Here is a 10835-nt window from a genome sequence, read left to right on the forward strand (position 1 = left end):
TGCAACAAAATTACTAAATTTCACATACCTTTTGATCCATACAACGAGGTGTTCACTAATATGTGATTAAAACTCGATTTGGAACAGATTTGGGGCTTCAATTGAAGGGATTTTGGTGTGAAACTTAGGGTTTTGGAGAACCCCTGTCGCCCCTCCTCTCTTGATCGACCAGACACACCAATTTTGGTGTGTTTGGTTTGGTTTTGTTACTATTAGTAACTAGCTTTTCAAATTTGACAAGTTTAGTCCCCCAACCTTGTTTTGTTCTTAAGTTAATGTGTTTTAACCCTATCATGCATTGTTTCAAGACTTGAAATTTAACTAGGTTAAGTTCCTAGTTGGTAAATTCTCGTTTATAAACTCTTTGAATTTTTCAATTTAAGGATTTATATTTTCGGGGTGTTACAAAGTGTATAGGAACCAGAAAGAACTCAGACTTACAAAAGGTAGCTAGAAAGTGAAAATGTCAAAAGGTCCTAAATAAGCTGATCGAACAGCTATTTATACGCAAGGTCAGAATAAGTGAGTGCTGGCCGATCGGCTGGGCTAGCCGATCGGTTGACAATGCTAACCGATCGAACAGCCTGCTCGATCGGCCGGACTGTCCGATCGGCTGGGCTAGCCGATCGGCTGGCAGCATCAGCACTTGACAAAAACTTCTCCGTATTCTGACCTCCTTTACATACAAACATACAAAACATACACACAGCTATACAAAACATGACTACATGTTGACGGAAGCTACAGACGTTATTGCACTAACAGACTCCCCCTTGGATGTAGCTGTAGTTCCTTTCAACATAGTCTTTATTTCCTCCTGTTGCGTCTTCTCTCTTTAGCTTTTTGTCTTCTCTGTTCAGCTCGTTCTTCTAACATTCTTCTTCTTTTATGCCTTCCCTCATTTATCCACTATTTTCGGTATTATGGGTCGCCATCACGCTTTCGATCCCACTTTGGAATTTTATTTTCTTCAGATTCGATAGGCTTTTGATCAGTAGGTGGCACATAACCAAGATTTCTCCTTCCCCTCTCTGCAGCCTTTTTAGCTATCTCTTTCGATCTTTGACTTCGATTTTAAGCCTTTAGGAACTCATCAACTTCAAGATCTCTCCATTTTGTCTTCCAATTTCTTCCTGAATTGATTTCTTTTGCGAAGCAAACATCTTCCACTCCTTGATACTGCATAGCTATCTATTTGTCTTTCTTATCATAGATTATCTTGTTGATAAATAGACAATCTATATCTTTCTTCGAACAATTTACCAGCCACGTAGGATCCAAGATACTTATTCTTCGACCTTCTCCAGTGGTCTTGTCATACAAAGAAATAACTGCTTCAGCTGTTGAGGGATTGTATAGCCAGGCTTGAAATAGATCGTAGAAATCTTGTTCAATGGCTCTGAGTGGCATATTTTTCAAACACCTTGGAGGCTTTACATCCAACATAATGTCTTTCTCTCCGCTCTCCAAGTAAGTAACAATCTGCTTCGGAAATTATGGTTTCCAATCTGGATAATTATTCTTTGCTTGCAATTTGATGTAATCCCACAAATCATGATCACGTTCTCGAACTTCTGGACCATAGTAGTATTGTTTAATATTCTTTGTTACCACCAACTCATCTACGTCCCACCAAGGTAAAGTAGCTATATCAGCTAAGAATTCAAAGTACTGCACACCCTGCTCCCTTCTGATTGCATATACTTTCAAATCTTCCAAATAACCCCAAGATAGAATATCTCCCCAAGAAAGATCTTTGCTATGTGTGAAGTATTGAAGAGCCCTGAGAGTCTTTCTTTCTTTTGGCATATTCTTGAACCATCTTTTTCTTTCTTTTGTTGTAATCTCTCTAGGAACCGGTTCAGGAATATCTGCTGTAGAAATTCTTTCTTCAATCTTTCTTCTTAGCTCATCTTCATTCTTATCTTGAAACATTTCAGTAAACGTAGGGAATGCAACATCTTCCCCTTCATAATGAAAATCATATCTATCTTCCTCTTAATCAGACGCGCTTTCAACAATCACTTCATCATAATGATCAGCTTCATGAGGGTATCTAGGCTCAAAATCTTTTGCAGGTGAATGAGTAATTTCATCTTCAATGTCGAATTTAAATTTTCCATCTTCCAAGCCCAATTCCTCTAGCATTTCAGCCCGTGTTCTTCTAACCTCTACCTCTCCTTGTTGTTTACCAGATAAGTAAATAACAATAGGGTTAGAAAGAAGTACCTGATCAACAGGTTGTTTTCCAGACGATGATGCTTCATATTCAACTTCATCCTCTTGCTCATTTATTTCATTGTTCATCAACTCATCCACTCTTTCTTGAACATTTGGATCTCAGATTAATAAACCCGAAGCACCTTGATCGTTGTCGTCATCGTCTTTGTCATCTTTATCAGATTTGTGATCATCTTTATCATCTGATTTATCTTCATCTTCTTCATCTTCCTTATCTTCATCCTCCTCTTCTTCATCTCCAAACATTTCTATATCAGATTCTTCATCCACAATTTCACCACGAGCTATTCTTCCCTTCCTTTTTCTATCAAGAAACTTTAACAACTTGGCCACTTCTTTTGAATTGTATGGCACAGGGTAAGCATCACCAACTAACACAAATTTGTCAGTTGTATACTCCAGCAATAGTACTTCCCTTGCTCTTCTTCTTCTTTGAATAATTTCAACTCTTCGAAGAACATTTTCAACAATAATAGGCTCAATGGGCTCACCAACAATCAAGTATTCTGGTTCATGAGGCTCTTCATCTTCAGCTTCAACCATCACTTGATCATCTTCAACAACTTCTTGTTCTTGATTCTCAACCACTTCAATCATTTCAATATCAGGTTGCGAAGAAGAACCTCCAACATCTGGTTGACTCGAAGATGCATCAACTATCTCAACCTCTTCAACTACTCCTTTGTTCTTTAGGTTTGCTTCTTCAGCCATTTGACGTTCACGTTCCAATCTCCTTTCATTTGCTCTTATCACATCAATTTCGTCAAAAGCAACATGAATGTTCAACTTTAAGTGACTTTCAACTACAGCAACCAGCATCTGAAGTTGTTGATCTTTCATTACTTTATCTGCTTTCATAGCCTCCATCTCTAACTTCATTGCCTTCATTTCATTAGAAGAAGCTTCACTCATCTCATTGAGAAGCTGATTTAATGTTTGGTTCACATTCTCCAGATCCTTTATCTTGACATTCAAAGAAGATATCTCTTGTGTTAACGAATCAAACACTTTAGAGTTACCCTCGACATCATCCTTCATTTGGTTCATTCTTTTCTCCTTTTCAACCAATGCTGCAACTATTTTATTGTGAGCTTCCATCAAATCATCAATTTGACTTCTTAGCATATCACGTTCCTCCTCAGCTTTGCCTTTTTCTTTCTCCAACTTGTTAACTCTTCGAATTAGCTCTTTGACAGCTTTATCATTGAACATATCGCTTTCTCCTGGAAGATCTTCTGAGAAAATACCAGTAGCAGGACCAATATTTTCAAAATCAAAATTGAAATCTTCTTCTTTCTGATGCGACGAACTAGGAATATTTTGTTGAACAGGTTTAGGACTGGCAGCTTTGAAGCCTGTGATTTCGACATAATCATCATCACCTATCTTCTTTTCTGTTTCAACAACTGGGACTTCTTTTGATTTCACCTCTGGATCTTTTGGAATATCAACACTTGGAGGCTTTTCTTTCTGCACATGTTGAACTTTCTTTCCTTCTTTATCCTTTTGTGACTCAGCTCCTGATTTCTTTGATCTGACATTTCTGGGAATTACACCAACTGAAGCTGCTTTTCGTTTCTTTCTTTGCTTCTTTGACTTTTCAGGATCATACGGAGAATCTTCTTCATCAGATCCCTTTTGTTTCTTTGAAGGTCTTTTCTTCAATTGAGCTTTTCCTCTACCAAGAGTTTCAGGAATTAGTTCCGACTCAGATTGAGTAGCTTCAGAATCTACCATCACTTAAACCACTTTGATCTTTTGTTTCTGGTTCTACCCTTGTAATCTTTTCAGCATGAACACTTGTTCCTTGAGCTTGTTGTGCTGCAATCTCTTTGTTCTTTTTCAAATAGCTTTCCAAAGTTTGCTTTAACAACTCAGCACCTTGTTCAATCACCACAGATGGCTCTAAAACTGTCTCATCCACTAGCTTCTGCTGCGGCTCTCCAGAAGACCCTTTTTCTCCATCTTTCGGAATAACAACTGCAGGGGATGACTTAGGTGTCCTTTTCCTTTTTCCATCTCTAACGAACCACCACCTAGTCTTTTTCTCAACCATCTCATTCATCTTTGAGTCTTCATTGTCTGAGTTACTGTCGTCATGCCTCTATTTATCGTTTTCAGGAGCAACATATGCTTTATTTTTTATTCTGCAAATCATCTGCTTGGTTTTCTCATCCTTATCTTTTGTAACTCTTCCAATTGTGACCTTATTTACACTGCTCATCTCCATCACATCCTCAACGTCCTTTGGAAGATCTTTGATTTTGTCATTGAGTATCATCATGATGAATATAGGATACATGATGTACTTATCTGCTCCAGCTTGGTAGTTCTCCTTCATGTACTCAAAAATTACTTGTGAAATGTTGTACCTTCTGTTTAACACCAAGCTTGCTATCATATTCATGATGTAATCAGCAACCTCATCATATGCACCCTTTCTATGACCCATTGAGTGTATCATACAATGCATTAAGTATAGATATGCTTTGGAGAAACTTCTTTTGTACATCTTTCCATTTATGTGCCCGGTAAAACCCATTCCGCACCACAAACCTTTTACAAGACGTTCTGACATGATCGTTGGATCATCATCAGAATCTTGTAGATCAAGAACCCTTCTCACATCTGCAACACTCAATTTAATCTCAGCATCTATATCTTTTCCAACTTTGTCCTTCTTTCTTAATACAGCATGAATCATCTTATCTGTTTCATCATACCTTGCTGTTTCCCAGAATGCTCTAACATGTGATTCATAAACCACAGTTCTATCAGACATAGCTTTAGCAATTCTGCTCTCTCTCAAAAACGTTGCCATCCTTTCTACTACAGTACCAGTTGTTGATTTAGTATCAATTTCACAAGGTATGTTATGACTCTTGTCTTTCTCTTTTCCTCGTCCCTGTAAGAATATTCAGTATAAATCATTCAAACAAGAATAGAGACACAAGAATAAAAATTTTGAAAATTTATCTAACAGTTGAAATTTCTATGTGATAACACTACAGAATCGACTGGTCAGTTCGATCGAGAAGCATTGCTATTCGATCGGCTGAGATTGAATAAAGTGATAATGCCTGTTCAATCGGCTGGTCCAGCCGATCGGCTGGCACATTGCTGTTCGATCGGCTGGTCTAGCAGATCGGCTGGTAATTTATGTCAAAGAAGTTCTTACAAATGGTGTCTGATTGGCTAGCAAATGCTCTTCGATCGGCTGGCAAACTTATGCACAGAAATCTAGGTGAAGAAAGAATACTATCCCTTCAACAAGTAATGCTACTCGATTGACTAGCATATGCTTTTCAATAGCTTAGTAATTCCTGTTCGATCGGCTGATCCAGCCGATCGGCTGGCACATTGCTGTTCGATCAACTGGTCTAGTCGATCGGCTGGCATTGCTGTCATGCTGTTCGATCGGCTAGCAATTGCTGTTCGATCGGCTGGTCTAGCCGATCGGCTGGCAATGCTATGATCAAACAATATTCAACAAAGGATTTTAACACACAGATTTCATAGCAAACATTTTGCACAAATTTCAAGGTAACAACATTAAAATACCCTATTCATCAACACAAACACATGATCTATATTGCTACTCGATCGGCTGGTCTAGCCGATCGGCTAGCACATTGCTATTCGATCGGCTGGACTAGCCGATCGGCTGGCTAAGAACAAAAACACTATCAGATTCATTTTAAAAAAAAAATCATCATCAAAAACACAAATTAAGCACAGATCTAGAATCCTAAGGATGTCGCGATCATAACCCTATGCTTATTTCTTTCTAAAACATCCTACATAGTGTCTAATTTCTCAAAATAAGTGCCGACTGCCGTAATCAACTAATCTCAGATCTAGCACATTCAAACAAGATTTTTCAAAAATTGAACCGGTAAACATGTAGATCTTGTCATTGCGATCAAAACCATGTAATCAGATTTCATCATAAATTCCTAAATCTTTCTAAATCTAAGTTCAAAGTTCCGACTGTTGAAGAACATGAAGAACATAATGAATTTCAAAGATTTGAAGATGAAACACATACCTCTGCCATTGTAGATGATGAGCAAGCCAACAAATCAATGATATGATGCAAAAAGAATCCAATAAATTAGTGAAAAACAGTGAATCGGCTGAGAGAATTCTTGTTCGATCGAAGTGCGTAAAGGTTCAAATGAAGCAAGAACTACTATTTATAGGGTGGTAATGGAACGGCTAGGCAGTTCGATCGGCTGGCCTGTTCAATCCAAGACACTTTGACTTTCAAGCCGATTTGTCTTTTTAACCTTTTTCTCATTATCAGTGTTCGAGAAATCCACTTAAGTATCTAGGTCCAAGTTAATGACCCTAGTACTTAATTTGTCTACCAAGTTCAACTTAATGACCTTGGTTGACCCGAAGCAAAGACAAAACTGATGTTTTGATCATTTTTCTGAAAATATACCAGTTTCAACTTAATGAACTTGCGTTTTGACCTTTAATATTCTTTGTTTGTATCAAGATTAGCTCCAAACTTGTTTTTCAGCTCAGAACAACTTCCTGCAACTTGCATCAGACTGTGAATCTAAAGATCAACCCTCCGCTTTGGTTTGTTAAAAATAAAGCAGAAATGCAAAATCTTTTTGGGTTATTCAATGCAGATTCTAAACTAGAAAAGTATAACTGACACTGAAAGACAGAATGAAAGAAATCTATTTACAAACATATTTTGGTGAGCTTGTCAGGGAATCATATTAGCTACCGACATGTTACAAGTACCGTTAAGCTTAATTCATACTCAGAATTAAACAATTCACCTAGATTGTCGATATACTGATCCATTTTAAGTTTTCTCACAGATTTCAATTTATTCAGGATACGATTTAGATGTCTTATTAACTTGACTCATTCATGTGTCCCACCTTTTGAATATACTCCCGTATCAAGTTCCCAGTATTCAGTCTTACAGGTGAGTATACCACAGATGATATCTGTAAGGGGTTAAATGCGAGGGCCGTGAGAGCTCAGGTCGATACTTCCGTATACGCAGATAGATGACGGCTTCGACTTTTCGGTGTGTCCCCTTTAGAGGATCTTTTGATTTCAACAGCAGCGACAATCAATTTTATTGTTTCATCAGCATGCTGAGGGTGATGCTATGTTTCAAGCATTTTGCGAAAAGTATTATTCGGGGACTAGGTCAGAACTTCCATTCAGCATAAGTCCCGGAATAATACCCCATATATCACTGAGTATAAAGACCTAGTATCTCAGAATAAGGGACCTATCAAACGAGATTTCAGGGGTTACCTATATATCCAAATAGTGTTCCCCACAAAGTATGTCTCGTTATGTATTTTTAAGTTTATATCCCGAACAAATCTATTGACTGTGTAAAAACCTATCGACACATCATTAGTGAGACTGTTTAACCTTTTAAAACTTTTCAAATCTTTAGCATACCGTAACAGTCTAGCTGATGTACTATCATTTTCCCTTTTTACACAAGCTCTTTTTCATTTTTTATTGTTTTTGGATTTTGAAATTTTATCATGTTTTTGGATTTTTGATTTTTTTAATGTTTTTGGATTTTCTAAAAGTATATACAAATATACCTATCTCCCGCTAAAGACCAAAACAGGTAAAAAATCGACAAACCATTGCAGAGTGATTATCAACATCATCTACAGTGGTATCCTCATCAACGCCAACGATTCCATCCTTCACCGACAAGAGCATCATACCATTTAGTTTTAAAAGATATTTAAAACGCGTTCTATCAAATGCCTTGGTATGTAAATTAGCTTTTTGCTCGTCAGTGTGGATTTTCTCAATTCGTATCTATGACAACCCTCACAAAACCAGGTATCCGTACGACTTAATTAACTATTAATTGTTGCCTAATTACTGTGCTTAACTGAGATTTCTGATAAACTGCTACTTGATTGTTGATACTTGTACATATCTGCATCATACTTTGGTTTTTCCGTCACTACATTATTTACTTACTGAACTCTAGTGACAAACATGATTCACAAAAGCACAGTAGCATTTGAACGGACAACCTATTGAACATGCTGATATAGCCAGCATCAGGCAGACACTGCCTCTAAAGGCCTGAATGAGCCAAAAATATTTTACTACACCCGTAGTGTGTGTAGGGATACAAGGGTTGTTAAACTGCGTCTCTAGGAATAAGATACAGAGATTGGATGTGCCTAAAACGTACTCTAAGCACAAGACACAGCACTTTTATCAACATACTAGCTTCTAGCTAATTAATAAAGTGCCAAAATATGAGGAAATATTCCTGACACTTTGCAGAATAAATTGTGTCGCTAAAAATATTATTTACGACGCTTAAAAGATTACTTAAGCACTTTAACGGATTACTGTCCAACCGAACAACCGGACTATACCCGGAACATAAAAATATTGCCAGAAATATTATTAGCCTTTTTCTGAGCCAGTTAGGGTCCCTGATTACCCTAACACCCTCTTTATAACGCATCATGCAACTAACGGGGTTAATCCCTAAAAGTAACCTACTTAACTTAACTAAATCCTAACTGAACCATTGAAATCGAACTAAGTGACCCCCCCCTTGGGCCGGTTTGGTCACCATGTAACTAGCTAGTACTCTTTTTGATTATTTTATTTGATTTCGTGGATATCTAGAAGGCATGTAACCTAAGGATCTTGGCACAAGATTTCTCTATAAATACTCACACACATACATTAGAGACTTCACATCCATTTCACCAACATCACTCTCTCTCTCTTGCTCTCCCTCTCTCTCGGCCGTAACCCACCCCCATCACACCTCCATTGCCGGCTTTTGATTCATCCATTCCAAGCTTATACAAGGTGTTCGGGTCACGTATAAGGAAGCTCGAAGCAAGCGGAAGTTGAAGGACCTCACCCATTTGCTTTTATCCACGCCATTTTCGCCAAAGATCTTCCCTAGCCCCGAGCTAGAGGTATAACGTTTAAAACTCGCTCTTGATCGTATCTAAAGTGGTTAATATGATTTTTAACGGTTAAAAGTCGGAATCATGCGTTTTGAATCTTTAAAGGCTACTAAAACTCGAATATTGTTGGTTAAAAGCTTATAACGCGTGTAAAAGTCGTAGTATTCGAATATGTTGGTTATTGAGGCCCGATCTACGTTGTGGTGGCTCTTATCATCGTTTAACCCGACTTTGTTAAGATCACAAATCTTGACATAAGCTTGTTTTGTCGGTACGAGGGTTAAAAGGTGAAACTCCACCACACGAGAAACATGAACTTGTGTAAAAGTATTTTGACTTGTAAAATAGTACTTAAAACGAGCCGATCTACGTATGTACAAGTGGTAAATTTGTAGAACCAAGTGTCGAGAAAAATCATGTTTTTAAAAGTTGGATGACATGTTAATGAATATGATTTTTACAAACTACAAGTGTATAAACACTTGTGAAACGAAAGATCCGACAAAATAACAATTTTTACAAAAGTTGTCGGGAAGTTGTAAAGAATGATTTATTCCAAAAACGGGGTTTTTGCAAGACTAAACTATTTTATACACAGATCCACTAAATATAAGGTGATCTACACTATGATTTTCGGAAAAAACTACAAGTTCATGTAATAATGTGATTTTACATGCTAGTCTACAAATTTGATGTATTGAAACTAGTTTGAAGTATCGGAAATTAATTGGTTGATTTAAAGAAGTGTTGGAGTGATTTTGTAAAAGAAAATGATACGCTTGAAAGCGTGGCCACCTCCAGTTACAGGGGAAACTCTGGCGAAATTTTTCTAAAATCTAACACTTAGAATTATTTGCAAGTGTTGAACTATTTTGAGATGTTTTCAAATATATTTCGCCATGACTTTAATTGTTAAATAATCGGAGGTGGGATTTTTCACAAAACTAAACGTGGTAAATATTTATTCGATAAATATATTTTTCACCACACTGTTTATGATTATTTTGTGAAAATATATAAATATTATTTTTAGAGTAAAAATAATATTTACAAACTTTGTCGAACCCAAAATAATATCAACGCCTACACGACAAACATATAAGTTACAACGGTAATTATTATTACCACTAAATCGCCAAAACGTAACTTACGCTTTATACGGAAATATTCATAAATGCGTATTTTGTCAACGTATTATTTTGGAAAGTATTATGTAAAAAGAAAATATATTATTTTTGAGAAAAATAATTATATTTTGGGATGAGAAATAAAATATATTAAGTGAGACTTAATATTATAAACGCGCATGTATTAATTCCCCCATCCTTGGGAAGGAGATTTACTACCAAATATATACAAGGAACGGTTGTCTAACTGTTTCCCAAAAATTAAACTAAAAAGCTAAAGCACGGCCATCCGTCTAATAGAATTAGCACATGTAGGTCGTTGCACAGCTTTCGGACATTTGGAGTGCTTGATTTAGCTACGCACTGACTGTGAGTTCATGTCCCCCTTTTCTCTTAACTGTTTTCAGTTTCCTAAACTGCGGGGGTGAAATACATGTTACAATGATTATGAATATGTTTATACATGGTATGATTAGCGTAAGGAGGTTTGTTACTTAGATCATGTGAGTGGGTA

General features: G+C 36.9%; 1 protein-coding gene across 1 annotated transcript; it reads right to left on the reverse strand.

Annotated features, from left to right (window-relative positions):
• Positions 1-2340: 2340 nt before the first annotated feature.
• On the reverse strand, positions 2341-4306 carry LOC110869823 (troponin T, skeletal muscle-like). Its single transcript, XM_022119060.1, has 2 exons — positions 4042-4306; positions 2341-3971 (listed from the first exon to the last, which is right to left on the reverse strand). The coding sequence occupies exons 1-2, from the start codon at positions 4304-4306 to the stop codon at positions 2341-2343; spliced, it is 1896 nt and encodes a 631-aa protein (XP_021974752.1).
• Positions 4307-10835: the final 6529 nt, after the last annotated feature.

Source organism: Helianthus annuus, chromosome 1 (assembly GCF_002127325.2).
Source record: "Helianthus annuus cultivar XRQ/B chromosome 1, HanXRQr2.0-SUNRISE, whole genome shotgun sequence".
NCBI lineage: Eukaryota > Viridiplantae > Streptophyta > Magnoliopsida > Asterales > Asteraceae > Helianthus > Helianthus annuus.

What these genes read in the sequence shown, in the direction of transcription:
- LOC110869823 (XM_022119060.1), bottom strand. Translation starts at nt 4,306, where the DNA reads ATGAATGAGATGGTTGAGAAAAAGACTAGGTGGTGGTTCGTTAGAGAT. An exon ending in ACAACAAGCTCAAGGAACAA is followed by an intron (nt 3,972 to 4,041) that starts GTGTTCATGCTG and finishes AAGTGATGGTAG; the next exon opens with ATTCTGAAGCTACTCAATCT.